The sequence below is a fragment of the Eurosta solidaginis genome, chromosome 3 (assembly GCF_040869045.1).
Source record: "Eurosta solidaginis isolate ZX-2024a chromosome 3, ASM4086904v1, whole genome shotgun sequence".
In the NCBI taxonomy this organism is placed as follows: Eukaryota; Metazoa; Arthropoda; class Insecta; order Diptera; family Tephritidae; genus Eurosta; species Eurosta solidaginis.
In genome coordinates, this window is record NC_090321.1 from 165,358,252 (window position 1) to 165,374,938 (window position 16,687).

Genomic DNA, 16,687 nt, shown 5'->3' on the forward strand with positions numbered 1-16,687 from the left:
AGTAGTCTAATAAAGGCCATTTTGCATTATTGAATAGTGGAGTTATTTATTCAACAGTTTAGTGATTGAACGTTAGCAGAAGGTTGCAAATTAGAGGAATTGCACTAAATTCGTTACAATATGAAATATATAGTGAACACATGTACATACCTAAACGAGTTTTAAGATAAATAAAAAATAAACAAGTAAGGAAGGCTAAGTTCGGGTGTAACCGAACATTACATACTCAGCTGAGGGCTATGGAGACAAAACAAGGGAAACCACCATGTAGGAAAATGAACCTAGGGTAACCCTGGAATGTGTTTGTATGACATGTGTATCAAATGGAAGATATTAAAGAGTATTTTACGAGGGAGTGGGACATAGTTCTATAGGTGAACGCCATTTAGGGATATCGCCAAAAAGGTGGACCAGGGCTGACTCTAGAATTTGTTTGTACGATATGGGTATCAAATGAAAGTTGTTAATGAGAATTTTAAAAGGCGTGGGCCTAGTTCTATAGGTGGACGCCTTTTCGAGATATCGCCATAAAGGTGGACCAGGGGTAACTCTAGAATTTGCTTGTACGATATGGGTATCAAATGAAAGGTGTTAATGAGTAATTTAAAAGCGCGTGGGCCTAAGTTCTATAGGTGGACGCCTTTTCGAGATATCGCCATAAAGGTGGACCAGAGGTGACTCTAGAATTTGTTTGTACGATATGGGTATCAAATGAAAGTTGTTAATGAGTATTTTAAAAGGGAATGGGCCTTAGTTCAATAGGTGGACGCCTTTTCGAGATATCGCCATAGTGGTGGACCAGGGGTGACTATAGAATGCGTTTGTACAATATGTGTATAAATCGAAAGGTGTTAATGAGTATTTTAAAAGAGAGTGGGCCTTAGTTCTATAGGTGGACGCCTTTTCCAGGTATCTCCATAAAGGTGGACCAGAGGTGACTCTAGAATTTGTTTGTACGATATGGGTATCAAATGAAAGTTGTTAATGAGTATTTTAAAAGGGAATGGGCCTTAGTTCAATAGGTGGATGCCTTTTCGAGATATAGCCATACAGGTGGACCAGGGGTGACTCTAGAATTTGTTTGTACGATATGGGTATCAAATGAAAGTTGTTAATGAGAATTTTAAAAGGCGTGGGCCTAGTTCTATAGGTGGACGCCTTTTCGAGATATCGCCATAAAGGTGGACCAGGGGTAACTCTAGAATTTGCTTGTACGATATGGGTATCAAATGAAAGGTGTTAATGAGTAATTTAAAAGCGCGTGGGCCTAAGTTCTATAGGTGGACGCCTTTTCGAGATATCGCCATAAAGGTGGACCAGAGGTGACTCTAGAATTTGTTTGTACGATATGGGTATCAAATGAAAGTTGTTAATGAGTATTTTAAAAGGGAATGGGCCTTAGTTCAATAGGTGGACGCCTTTTCGAGATATCGCCATAGTGGTGGACCAGGGGTGACTATAGAATGCGTTTGTACAATATGTGTATAAATCGAAAGGTGTTAATGAGTATTTTAAAAGAGAGTGGGCCTTAGTTCTATAGGTGGACGCCTTTTCCAGGTATCTCCATAAAGGTGGACCAGAGGTGACTCTAGAATTTGTTTGTACGATATGGGTATCAAATGAAAGTTGTTAATGAGTATTTTAAAAGGGAATGGGCCTTAGTTCAATAGGTGGATGCCTTTTCGAGATATAGCCATACAGGTGGACCAGGGGTGACTCTAGAATTTGTTTGTACGATATGGGTATCAAATGAAAGGTGTTAATGAGTGTTTTAAAAGGGAGTGGGCCTTATTACTATGGGTGGACGCCTTTTCGAGATATAGCCATAAAGGTGGACCAGGGGTGACTCTAGAATTTGTTTGTACGATATGGGTATCAAATGAAAGGTGTTAATGAGTGTTTTAAAAGGGAGTGGGCCTTAGTTCAATAGGTGGACGCCTTTTCGGGATATCGCCTAAAAGGTGGACCAGGGGTGACTCTAGGATTTCTTTGTACGATATGGGTATCAAACGAAAGGTGTTAATGAGTATTTTAAAAGGGAGTGGGCCTTATTACTACGGGTGGACGCCTTTTCGAGATGTCGTTATAAGGGTGGACCAGGGTTGACTCTAGAATGCGTTTGTACACTTTGGGTATCAAACGAAAGGTGATAATGAGTATTTTAAAAGAGAGTGGGCCTTAGTTCTATAGGTGGACGCCTTTTCCAGATATCTCCATAAAGGTGGACCAGAGGTGACTCTAGAATTTGTTTGTACGATATGGGTATCAAATGAAAGTTGTTAATGAGTATTTTAAAAGGGAATGGGCCTTAGTTCAATAGGTGGATGCCTTTTCGAGATATAGCCATACAGGTGGACCAGGGTTGACTCTAGAATGTGTTTGTACGATATGGATATCAAATTAAAGGTATTAATGAGGGTTTTAAAAGGCAGTGGTGGTAGTTGTATATGTGAAGGCGTTTTCGAGACATCGAACAAAATGTGGACCAGGGTGACCCAGAACATCATCTTTCGAGTACCGCTAATTTATTTATATAGGTAATACTACGAACAGTATTCCTGCCATGATTCCAAGGGCTTTTAATTTCGCCCTGCAAAACTTTTTCATTTTATTCTTCTTAATATGGTAGGTGTCACATCCATTTTACAAAGTTTTTTTCTGAAGTTATATTTTGCGTAAATAAACCAATCAAATTACCATGTTTCATCCCTTTTTTCGTATCTGGTATAGAATTATGGAATATTTTTCATTTTTCGTAAATTTCGATATCGAAAAAGTGGGCGTGGTCATAGTCGGATTTCGGCCATTTTTTACACCAATACAAAGTGAATTCAGATAAGTACGTGAACTGAGTTTAGTAAAGATATATCGATTTTCGCTCAAGTTATCGTGCTAACGGCCGATCGGAAAGACAGACGGTCGACTGTGTATAAAAACTGGGCGTGGCTTCAACCGATTCCGCCCTTTTTCACAGAAAACAGTTATTGTCCTAAAATCTAAGCCCCTACCAAATTTCACAAGGATTGTTAAATTTTTGTTCCCCTTATGGAATTAAAGGTATCCTAGATAAATTAAATGGAAAAGGGCGGAGCCACACCCATTTTGATATTTTCTTGTATTTTTGTATTTTGTTGCACTATATCATTACTGGAGTTGAATGTTGACATAATTTACTTATATACTGTAAAGATATTAACTTTTTTGTTAAAATTTGACTTAAACAATTTTTTTTTTAAAGTGGGCGTGGGCGTTCTCCGATTTTGCTAATTTTTATTAAGCGTACATATAGTAATAGGAGTAACGTTCCTGCCAAATTTCATAATGATATCTTCAACGACTGCCACATTACAGCTTGCAAAACTTTTAAATTACCTTCTTTTAAAAGTGGGTGGTGCCACGCCCATTGTCCAAAATTTTACTAATTTTCTATTCTGCGTGATAATTTCAACTCTTCTACCAAGTTTCATCGCTTTATCCGTCTTTGGTAATGAATTATCGCACTTTTTGTGTTTTTCGATATCGAAAAAGTGGGCGTGGTTATAGTCCGATTTTGTTCATTTTGAATAGCGATCTGAAATGTGTGCCCGGGAACCTGCACACCAAATTTCATCAAGATACCTCAAAATTTACTCAAGTTATCGTGTTAACGGACGGACGGGCGGACATGGCTCAATCAAATTTTTTTTCGGTACTTATGATTTTGATATATGGAAGTCTATATCTATCTCGATTCCTTTATACCTGTTCAACTAACCGTTATCCAATCAAAGTTATTATACTCTGTGAGCTCTGCTCAACTGAGTATAAAAATAGGTAGGTAGTTTGTGTGAGAATGCAAAGTTTTACGTTTTTTGTGGTCTGCATGAAATAGCTATGGCAATGAATCACTTATCTCAACAATATATAACGTAAACGTAAGTTTTTGATGAAACGAAGCTTTTAGCCGTTAAAATGCGGGCAGAAATGACAGTTTATATGGGGTATATAATATATATACCACCGATCTCTATGATTTTTTCAGACAACAATATATGCTATATACTTGAGAGTTTGGTGAAATTTGAAGCCTCTAACTGTTAAAATGGAATTGAGGAAGATATGACAAAAATCCTCTTTTCTGAAAAATATATGCTATAGCGGTCTGATCCGGCTGGTTCCGGCAAATGTCTAATCCGTCACCTAAATATACCCGCTCACCAAATTTTATCAAGACATCTCAAAAATTGAGGGACTAGTTTGCATACAAACATACAGACGGGCATGGTTAAATCAACTCAGCTCTTCATCCTGGTCATTTCGGTATACTTATTGGCGGGTCTATCTATTTTCCTTTAAGGACTTACAATTTTGAGATTCGTGACGAAGTTAATATACTATTTAATTTTCAAGAAAGGTATAAAAATTAGAGTGAAATGAAAAAAATGGTGCGATTTACCTCCGAGGATATTTAGGACGATTTCTCTTCAAATTTGCGTCGTACTCCTTTTAATTTTCCCTGCAAATTAGCGGGACGAGACCTACATGTTTCATGTCGACTCTGATGCCGTTCGGGAACGCAGATGAGTTTGCACTGAGAAGCTTTTCATGGCAGAAATACCCCCGGAGTATTTACTAAACCACCGCGGATGGGCGACTCCGCTTAGAAAAACATTTTACCAATTGAAAAAACTGTTTTCTAAATGTTTGATGTTGCTATGAGCGGGACTTGAACCCAGGGCCTTCGGTGTGGTTGCGGAGCACACTACCACCACACCACGGCAGGCGCATTATGGCAGGGATAAGTAATCGGCCATAAAAGGCCGACGCCGAAAGTCCTTATGGAGAATAAGAGTCCCCCACAACTTATCCTTACTCACAAAAAAAGTTAGGTCCAATTTGCATTGCACCTACTTCAGCTCCTAATACTGAATTTATTATTTGTGAGTACACCATGGAACACCTATGGAAGAGAACTTTCCAGAAAAAGACCAAAGAATTTTTTCATGGAGTGCTCTCAAGCAAATCGAAAGCTGGAAAATGGTCGTCCATATTGAAGTACTAATGTGAAGAAAATTACCCACACGATCCAATGATTTTTGCAATGTTCGCCTTGACTTCTAGATTACAGTCAAATAATGATTTACCTTTCCCTCCTCAACTTATGAAATATTGATCCAATATTCTTTTAAAAATACATAAGCTTAAACTTATTTAAATGTTCATATAAACAGGAATTTACGCACGCATTTAAAAACTTGCCACAATTGTGTTTCTACTTGGAACCTTAAGAGGATTACCTTATACAGATCTTGTATCATTTACTATTCCTAATCAATGATTACTTACTTACTCAATTGTCGCTCAACAGCAAGGCTCACCAGTCGCTTCTTCGCTGTGCTAACTGAGGCCAATTGGTAACACCAGGAAATTTAAGTCATTTTCTTCTGATCCTTATAGACAGGTTCCGATAAAAAAATAACATGGCCTAGCCAGCGTAGCAGCTGTGTTTTAATTCGCTTTTCTCACTTTTCCCTTGAGCACTCAGAGTCGCCTCATCTGATGTTGTCATGGTCCATGCTTCTGCGCCATATGTAGGACGCGTGCGATAAGTGACTTGTATGCCTTAATTGTCGTTTGCCGAGAGAGAAATTTCCTTTTCAGTTGTCTCCTCAATCCAAAGAAGCATTTATTGGCAAGAGTGATTCTTTGCTGAATTTCAAAGCTGTTGTTGTTTGCGTTAATGCTGGTTCCCAAATAAACGAAGTCTTTTACTATTTGGTGGTTACCAAGGCGAAAATGCGCTGACATTTTGCTTGCTGACAGCGGGTACCTCGTTTTGTCCTCATTCACCATCAAACTCCACTCCCTTTTCCAGCTTAGAGTAAGCATAACTTACTGCGCGGGTGTTCAGCCCGATGATATTTAGTCAGTAATTGAACGCTTTTATAGAATGTCGTTCCAGAGCGGTTAAGCTATGCAGCTTGTATTATATTCTCCAGCTGATGGTATTGCTCAACGCCATTTCTATTTATCTATTTATTTTTTTAGTCTAGTAACAAATGTTTAGTACAGACACTTATGACTAAATTACAGAGACCAGCTTATATTAAGCTATGGAGAACACTAGCAAAAAGAATTTATATTATTACAGATTAAGTAACTTTTTAGTTTAAGTTGAAACGCGTATTTTGAGTCGGAGAAATCAATATCCAAAACACTTAAGAAGCAATTAATTTCTGATAGGGCTCTGTTAATAGCCCTATGAAAAAGATTTCAAAGTGGCGGAGGTTTCTACAGGGAGTATTTAAGCATAGTTTTTCAAGAAGCAGCGTGCAGTCAATTTTGCACGTGAAAAGATCGAAAATGAACAACGAGGCCAAAAGAATTCTGCGATTGTTGCACAATAATACTTACTTATTTACTTAATTGGCGCTTAACGGTTAATGCCGTACAACACGGCGCGCCAGTCGCTCCTTCTCTCTTCCAACCGGCGCCAATTGGTCACACCAAGGGAGTTTAAATCGTTTTTAACCTGGTCCTTCCAACGGAGTGGGGGCCGCCCTCTACCTTTGCTTCCAAAGGGGGGTTCCCATAGAAACACTTTCTTGGCCGGAGCGTCATCTTTCATTCGCATAACATGGCCTAGCCAGCACAGCCGCGGCGTTTTAATTCGCTGGACTATGTTGATGTCTGCGTATAGCTTGTACAGCTCATCGTTAAATCTTCTCCGGTACTCGCCATCGCCAACGCGTAGAGGTCCATAAATATTTCGAAGAACTTTTCTCTCAAACACTCCCAGAGCCGCTTCATTTGCTGTTGTCATGGTCCATGCTTCTGAACCATATAGCAGGACGGGTACGATAAGTGACTTGTAGAGTATGATTTTCGTTTGCCGAGAGAGGAAATTACTTTTCAATTGCCTACCTAGTCCAAAGAAGCATTTATTGGCAAGATTGATTCTTCGCTGGATTTCAGTACTGATGTTGTTGCTAGTGGTGATGCTGGTTCCAAAATAAACGAAGTATTTTACTATTTCGAAATTATGGCTGCCAATAGTAGCGTGGTTGCCAGTGCGCATATGCGTTGTCTCTTTTCTGGATGACAGCAAGTACTTCGTTTTGTCCTCATTCGCCATCAAACCCATCTTTACCGCTTCTTTTTCCAGTTTGGAGTAAGCAGAACTAACTGCGCGGATGTTTAGGCCGATGATATCAAAGTCATCAGCATACGCCAGTAATTGCACGCTTTTATAGAATATTGTTCCAACACGGTTAAGTTCTGCAGCTAGTATAATTTTCTCCAGCATCAAATTAAAGAAATCGCACGATAGGGGGTCACCCTGTCTGAAACCTCGTTTAGTTTCGAACGGCTCGGAGAGGTCCTTCCCAATTCTGACTGAGCGGAAGGTGCTGCTGAACGTCATTTTGCACAGCCGTATAAGTTTTTCGCACAACCATAAGCAGTAATAAATTTACTTGAAATTCGTTTATTTACAATGATTTGATACAAATGGGTATACGGACCTTCTTAAGAGTATAGACCACGACTTTATTTTATGTACCGGTATTTGTAGCTCACCTTCATTTCTACTTACTTAAACAAATATTCGTAAAATACCCTAACTAACTTTTGTGGAGACAGTTATCTTTGGAATTTGCATGTATGTATGGGCTTATATTAATTCCAAACCTTATCATGCCCGCGATATGCATAATCTTAAAAATTATTTAATTTTGCGATTGATTAAAAAAATGTTTTAACAGTTTATCATTATTTTCAATTTCTTATCGAACTTTTAGAATAAATGGCCACACAAAATTTTAGAGCGAACGATGAGTCCAAAGCTGTTGCTGAGCCCTTAAAAGGCATAGATGAGGATTACGAAATTGACGAAGCGACAGCAGCAGTTGTGGTTCCACCAGACAGTGGATGGGCGTGGGTGGTAATGTTTGCATCTTTTTTATGCTGCACTATTCTTGATGGCATCGTTTTTTGTTCTGGCCAAATACAAAAAAGCTTAATTGCCGAATTTCAAGTGAGTGATGGCTATGCAGCATTTGTAACGTCGTTACTTAGTGGTTTTGATCTAATGGCTGGACCATTTGTAAGTGCTATGGCCAATCGTTTCGGATTCCGTCCTGTAGCTATAACTGGTGCGTTATTTGCGGCTATATGCTTTGGAATTTCATATTATGCCACAAGCATTGAAGTTTTATTCATCACATATGGCATCCTCGGTGGTATCGGATTTTCTATGGTATATATACCTGCTGTTGTTATTATAGGTTTCTATTTTGAAAAATGGCGTGCATTGGCAACTGGTATTGCCATGTGTGGCTCTGGTGTGGGTACAATAGTATTTACACCTTTAACCGAAAAACTTTTGCGATCAGGTTGGAGAGTAACAATTGCCGCACAAGCATGCATAATCGCTTTATGTGCCATATTCGCCTGTGCCTTTAGACCAATTCAACCAATTACACTAGCTGTAGATGCAGACTCTAACGAAATTAAAAATGAATCAGAAAAACGTAATGGTCATGGAAATATTGTAGCCCCAAAGCCCCAACTGCATCAAGCAGCTTTCACTAAACCACTTCCAGAAGGACGATTCGCATATTCAATGCCAAATTCAGCACATAATACTTATATGGGCGCATCACCGAAACATCACTATCCCACAGCTGCAGAAGTGTTCCGAGGTGCTAATATTGAGCGTCGTCTATCGGGCTCTTCAGGTAAAGGTACCGAAATGAAAGTGTTACGCAAGTCGCAACCTACTACACCAAATGGTGAAGCGCAACCCTCACAACTTCATTTCAATATTAATAAAGAATTAACGACGGTTGGAGAAAATGAAGAAGAAACTGAAAATGAGAACTTGATCGAAACTGAGGCTAAAGCAGTTATATTGCAGGCACGTCGTCACACAGTTTCTGGGCGAAGACCAAATGATGTTGGTGCTAAGAAAAGTGCGGTCGGATCTCAAGATACTGTTCACAATGTACACACAAGACCAATGTATCGCGACGATATATTCTTTACTGGTTCGTTGGCGCGAATACCACAATATCAATCACAAACATCGTTAGCCTACCATATGTCAGTGACACGTCTTCCAACTAAACAGGATATGCTCGAAGATCACCAAAAAGGTTGTCGCCTTTGTCCCGAAGCTGTACGACGTACATTATCAACTATGTTGGATACTTCCCTGCTCAAATCACCATCATTTATGTGTTTGGCATTTAGTGGATTTTTAACTATGATGGGATTTTTTGTGCCTTTTATGTTTTTAAAACCACGAGCTGAGAGTCAAGGTATGAATGAACAAACGGCTCTTGGTGTAGTATCTGGTATTGGTTTGGTCAATACAATTGCTCGGTTAGTTTGTGGTACAGTCAGTTCTATTCCCAGCGTTAAACCACTTTGGCTAAATAATGTCGCAATCACCGCTGGCGGTATAGCGACTATCTTAAGTGGATGGGAGGTAACCATTGTTACGCAATGGGTATTTGGCATATTCTTTGGCATTTGTATTGCCTGCTTCTCGGCTTTGCGATCAGTTATTGCTGTGGAAATGATTGGACTGGAGAAGCTAACCAACGCTTTCGGATTTTTGATGTTATTCCAAGGGATTGCTGCGACAATCGGTGCTCCTATCGCAGGTAAATAAATTGTTACACACAGGCAAGCATGAATAATAGTTTTGGTACTCATTGGTGTGTGGCATGTCAATTTTCTTGTTAATTTTTTTAAGTGAGTTTATAATATAAACTTTATATGTATTAACGAAGTATAACCGCTCTCAATTTAAACTTACTCTTCAAATCTCTTTCATCAACCGTGTAACTTATAAGCTCAATTATGCCCAGTTTTTCAGTGCGAGGTTAAACTCCAGTCGGGTGTAACCGAACATTATATACCCAGCGTGAGCTTCAATTGTACATTTCATTTGAGATAAATTACTTTTCTACATAACACGTGGCAGCGCCCGTTAATAAAAATGTCTGCCCATTTCCTCTTACAATAAAACTTGATAAGTGAAATAGCATTGATTCAAAACTATTTTTTGCTAAGTTATAGCTTATTATTCTAGTTTACGACCCTTTTAAACTTGCTTTATATCTAAGCTGCCGTGGTCTTTAACCGCTCCCGTCCATTTTTACTAGAAACGCTTTCTGCTATAAGGAAAAATGTGTACACAATTTTATTACGATCCGTTACTTTTTCTTCGAGTTATGGCTCCCGAAACAATAGAAATTGCTTAGTCATAAAAGGGCGGTGTCCCATTTTTTAAAATTTGAAGTTTTTCCTATTTATTGTTATCCACGTAGGAAAAGGAATACCATTGATATAAAGCTCTTTTTTGCAAAGATATAGACAAAGATTAATTTTTCTTCAAAGCATACCTTACAGTAAAGGCAACCTCTCTGCAGAACTTTGTTACGATAGGTTTAACGATTTTTGATTTATGATTAATAATATTTGTAAATTTGATTTTATCACAAGTGGGCGGTGCCACGCCCATTTTAAAAAAATTCAAATTTTTATCCAGAGTCTCAACATCAGTCCACATGTCAAATTTCAAGATTCTAGGTGTATTATTTACTAAATAATCAGGTTTTTGTGTTTTCCAAAATGTTATATATATAAAGAATGGGCGTGGTTATCATCTGCTTTCGCTCATTTTCAATATCAATCTATCCTGGGTCCAGATAAGCTCGTGTACCAAATCTGGTGAAGATATCTCAATATTTACTCAAGTTATCGTGTTAACGGACAGACGGACGAACGGACATGGCTCAATCAAATTTTTTTAGATACTGATGATTTTGATATATGGAAGTCTATGTCTATCTCGATTCCTTAGTAGGTACCTGTACGACCAACCGTCATCCAATCAAAGTTAACATACTCTGTGTGCAAAGCACGCTGAATATAAAAAATAAATAAATAATAGTTTAAAAAAACTAAAAAAACACGCTTTTATAGCTAACCGAACTAAAAAATAGAGAATAATTTTCAATTAAAAAGAGTTTATATAACAGTAGTAGAAGGTCAAACAATCGTTTATAGTTAATCACCTCAAAATAAAATTATAATAACAAAATTTAAGTTATTAACAGAATAATTTAATTCAGAATAAAAAGCGTGGGGTGCATTTGACTACATTTCATATCTTTCCTCTCAGATAGGTGCCAATAGAATGACTGTAACATTCAATATCAAGCACCCCACGCTTTTTACTGTGAATTAAATTATTCTGTTAATAACTTAAATTTTGTTATTATAATTTTATTTTGAGGTGATTAACTATAAACGATTGTTTGACGTTCTACTACAGTTATAAAAACTCTTTTTAATTGAAAATTATTTTCTATTTTTTAGTTCGGTTAGCTATAAAAGCGTGTTTTTTTAGTTTTTTAAAATATTATTTATTTTTAATTTTTTAGTTCAAGTAATTTTAAAAGTTTTAGTCGAGAGTGATGAAACCTCGAAACGCCAGCGGACCATGGATGAATCCAACCCCACGGCACCGAAAAGGGCCAAGACGACTGGAGAATTGTAGAGCTTTTTCTACAATTGGTTGGCGACAAAAAATAAATGGGCGAACAATTTTGCTTCACTACTAATTTTATTTTAGCTTCTTGTCTTGATCGCGATTACAAGTTGAATGAATGTTAAAAACTAAGACAAGGTTCAAATGGGTAAGCTGTAAAAATTATTCATAGGAATTTTCCATGGAAAAGTCCTGTTATTTCAAATTGACAAAATACAAAAATTATACATCGGATGATTTCATGAGATGGCTAATTATAATATGATAGGTGCGAAAAGTATGATATGAAATTGTGCTTGTATGTCTGACCGTATGTAGGCACATATGTTTGTATCCATAGCAACATGTATGTTTGTATGCTTGTGATATATGCTGCAGCGACTAAGACGATGACGAATGTGGGTGGCTAGCAGTAATGCTCTCCAACGAAGAAATTAGTAAAGACTAGCGACAACAACAAATGCGACGATAATGTGGTAGTATATGCAAAGTGAGTTAATAAATGTAATTTCAATAATAGCGATGACTGAGTGGAAAGGCAGGTGCGGCGACGATAACTTAGTAGGGAGGGCGCAAACAAGACGACCAAGGGCTAGAGCCTGGGTTCCAGTGACGCCAACGGACCCAGCTGACATCCTGGAGCTGCTCCAGGATTACAACCCGCCACAGGTTTGGAAGTCAACCCGGATAAAACCGAGCTTGTCCTCTTCACGAGGAGGTACAAAGTACCATATCTTACACCGCCAAGAATTGGGGGTACGTTCTAAGCGTATAGCGCTCAAGTCAAGTATTTGGGAGTCATTCTGGATAGGAAGCTATTATGGAGTGACCATATAGTGGAGCGATCCAAGAAGGCAGCAGCAGAACAGTTCACCTGCAAGAGGGCAATTGGTACCTCCTGGGGATTCTCCCCTAAGGTGACCTACTGGATTTACACAGCCATTGTGCGCCCGATTCTTCTTTATGGTGCCTTGTTCTGGTGGCCTGCACTAGCTAAAAGTACCTACCTTAAAATGCTTCAAAAGGTGCAACGGAGTTCGGAGCTCTGCATTACCGGGGCTATAGGCTCCACTCCAGATTCCGTTACATACATACATGGATACATAGATACATAGATAGATACAGGCCAAGCTAATAAAAGCGTGTTAAAAATTGCGCTTTCGTAGATGTGCCATGCATCCCCTTCTATCATTAATAAAGGACTGCGTTCTTCGCATTATGTGCAAGGTTTCAAATCTATGGCCATTTGGGGTGGTCATAAGTTCAATTGACCTTATATCCGTTAACCTTATGTCACCCCCCCCCCCCCCCCATCACATTATTGCATTGTCATTGAGACTTGATACGTGTGCAAAGTTTCAATCAAACTTATGGCCATTCAAAGTAGTAATATGGCATTGACCTTATGGCCGTTGACCTTATGTCACCACACCGTCACATTAATGCATTCTCATCGAGCCCTGATACGTGCAAGGTTTCAATGAAACTTATGGCCATTCAAAGTGGTAATAACGCCAATTGACCTTATCGCCGTCGACCTTATGTTACCACACCATCACATTAATGCATTGTCATTGAGCCTTGATACGTGTGCAAAGCTTCAATCAAACTTATGGCCATTCAAAGTGGTAATAAGGCGAATTGACCTTATGTCACCGCACCATCACATTAATGCATTGTCATCGAGTCTTGATACGTGTGCAAAGTTTCAATCAAACTTATGGCCATTCAAAGTGATAATAACGCCAATTGACCTTATGGCCGTTGACCTTATGTCACCACACCATCACATTAATTCATTGCCATCGAGCCTTGAGACGTCTGCAAAGTTTCAATCAAACTTATGGCCATTCAAAGTGGTAATAAGGTCAATTGACCTTATGGCCGTTGACCTTATGTTACCGCACCATCACATTAATACATTGTCATCGAGCCGTGATACGTGTGCAAAGTTTCAATCAAACTTATGGCCATTCAAAGTAGTAATAAGGCATTGACCTTATGGCCGTTCACCTTATGTCACCACACCATCACATTAATGCATTGTCATCGAGCCCTGATACGTGTGCTAGGTTTCAATGAAACTTATGGCCATTCAAAGTGGTAATAACACCAGTTGACCTTATGGCCGTTGACCTTATGTCACCAAACCATTACATTAATGCATTGTCATCGAGCCTTGATACGTGTGCAAAGCTTCAATCAAACTTATGGCCATTCAAAGTGATAATAAGGCCAATTGACCTTATCGCCGTTGACCTTATGTCACCACACCATCACATTAATGCATTGCTATCGAGCCTTGATACGTGTGCAAAGTTTCAATCAAACTTATGGCCATTCAAAGTGGTAATAAGGTCAACTGACCTTATGGCCGTTGACGTTATGTCACCGCACCATCACATTAATGCATTGTAATCGAGCCTTGATACGTGTGCAAAGTTGCAATCAAACTTATGGCCATTCAAAGTGATAATAAGGCCAATTGACCTTATGGTCGTTGGCCTTATGTCACCACACCACCACATTAATGCATTGTCATCGGTCCTTGATACGTATGCAAAGTTTCAAATTAATCAGACTTCTAGAAACCGGTGAAAATTAAGCTCAACAAGTAAGGAAGGTTAAGTTCGGGTGTAACCGAACATTACATACTCAGTTGAGAGCTATGGTGACAACATAAGGGAAAATAACCATGTAGGAAAATGAACCGAGGGAAACCCTGGACTGTGTATCAAATGAAAGGCGTTAAAGAGTATTTTATGAGGGAGTGGGCCATAGTTCTATAGGTGGATGCCATTTAGGGATATAGCCATAAAGGTGGATCAGGGTTGACTCTAGAATGCGTTTGTACGATATGGGTTTCAAATGAAAGGTGTTAATGAGTATTTTAAAAGGGAATAATCCTTAGTTCCATAGGTGGACGCCATTTCGAGATATCGCCACAAAGGTGGACCAGGGGTGACCCTAGAATTTGTTTGTACAATATGGGTATCAAAAAAAAGGTGTTAATGAGCATTTTAAAAGGGAGTAATCCTTAGTTCTATAGGTGCACGCCGTTTCGAGATATCGCCATAAAGGTGGACCAGGGGTGACTTTAGAATATGTTTTTACGATATGGGTATCAAATGAAAGGTGTTAATAAGTATTTTAAAAGGGCGTGGGGCTTAGTTCTATAGGTGGACGCCTTTTCGAGATATCGCCATAAAGGTGGACCAGGGGTGACTCTAGAATGAGTTTGTACGATATGGGTATCAAATTAAAGGTATTAATGAGAGTTTTAAAAGGGAGTGGTGTGAAGGCGTTTTCCAGATATAGACCAAAATGTGGACCAGGGTGACCCAGAACATCATCTGTTGGATACAGCTAATTTATTTATATATGTAATACCTGCCAAGATTTTAAGGGTTTTTTATTTCGCCCTGCAGAACTTTTTCATTTTCTTCTACTTAATATGGTAGGTGTCACAACCATTTTATAAAGTTTTTTCTAAAGTTATATTTCGCGTCAATAAAACAATCCAATTACCTTACCATGTTTCATGCTTTTTTTCGTATTTGGTATAGAATTATGGGATTTTTTCATTTTTCGTAATTTTCGATATCGAAAAAGTGGGCGTGGTCATAGTCGGATTTCGTTCATTTTTCATACCAAGATAAAGTGAGTTCAAGTAAGCACGTGAACTAAGTTCATTAAAGATATGTCGATTTTTGCCCAAGTTATCGTATTAACGGCCATGCGGACGACAGACGGACGCCTGTGTATAAAAACTGGGCGTGGCATCAACCGATTTCGCCCATTTTCACAGAAAACAGTTAATGTCATAAAATCTATGCCCCTACCAAATTTCAAAAGGATTGGTTAATTTTTGTTCGACTCATGGCGTTAAAAGTATCCTAGACATATTAAATGAAAAAGGGCGGAGCCACGCCCATTTTGAAATTTTCTTTTATTTTTGTATTTTGTTGCACCATATCATTACTAGAGTTGAATGTTGACATAATTTACTTATATACTGTAAAGATATTAAATTTTTTGTTAAAATTTTACTTTAAAAAAATTTTTTTTTTAAAAGTGGGCGTGGTCCTTCTCCGATTTTGCTAATTTTTATTAGGCGTACATATAGTAATAGAAGTAACGTTCCTGCCAAATTTCATCAAGATATCTTCAACGACTGCCAAATTACAGCTTGCAAAACTTTTAAATTACCTTCTTTTAAAAGTGGGCGGTGCCACGCCCATTGTCCAAAATTTTACTAATTTTCTATTCTGCGTCATAAGTTCAACTCATCTACCAAGTTTCGTCGCTTTAGCTGTCTTTTGTAATGAATTATCGCACTTTTTCGGTTTTTCGAAATTTTCGATATCGAAAAAGTGGGCGTGGTTATAGTCCGATATCGTTCATTTTAAATAGCGATCTGAGATGTGTACTCAGGAACCTGCATACCAAATTTCATCAAGATACCTCAAAATTTACTCAAGTTATCGTGTTAACGGACGGACGGACGGAGGGACGGACGGACGGACGGACATGGCTCAATCAAATTTTTTTTCAATCCTGATTATTTTGATATATGGAAGTCTATATCTATCTCGATTCCTTTATATATGTACAACCAACCGTTATCCAATCAAACTTAATAGGGGGACTCATGATAGCATATAAACTTATAAGGTGTAAAATTATATCCATTTACACACGCGGTTATATGAACGCACCTAGTAATACTCTTGATAAACTTGATTGTTTTACAGCTGTATTATTTCGAAAAAAATTTTTTTGATTGTTATACAAATTAAAAAATACAAAGATTAAGTGAAAAATCAAAACTAAAACGCCTTTACTTGCTGATGTTGGAGATTATTGATGAAAATGCCGTCTGTAATGTCTGCAAGGTTGCATTCCTTTGAGTTTACCGCGTTTACACAATGAAATGTGCGCGTAAATTTATACAAATTGTGTAAATGATTTTTCATACAAAATTTGACAGCTCGTGCGTAAACTAGATAAATTTATACGTTTACACACTTTATAAGGCATTTATACGGTTACATGAGTCCCCCTAATATACTCTGTGAGCTCTGCTCAACTGAGTATAAAAATTCCGTTACATACAGGCCAAGCTAATAAAAGCGTGTTAATAAA

The 16,687-nt window shown here is 38.2% G+C and overlaps 1 protein-coding gene across 26 annotated transcripts in view; it reads left to right on the forward strand.

Moving 5' to 3' along the window:
- The window catches only part of LOC137244566 (monocarboxylate transporter 14), a 168,812-nt gene that overhangs the window by 116,238 nt on the left and 35,887 nt on the right, over nucleotides 1-16,687 (forward strand). For 25 of the 26 annotated variants that reach the window (XM_067773737.1, XM_067773732.1, XM_067773729.1 and 22 more), the window contains one exon: nucleotides 7,779-9,647. The exons of the other annotated variant lie outside the window; for it this stretch is intronic. In XM_067773737.1, coding sequence (XP_067629838.1) covers nucleotides 7,784-9,647 — 1,864 coding nt within the window. In that variant the 5' untranslated portion in view covers nucleotides 7,779-7,783. The remainder of the gene's footprint in view (nucleotides 1-7,778; nucleotides 9,648-16,687) is intronic. 26 annotated transcript variants of the gene reach the window in all.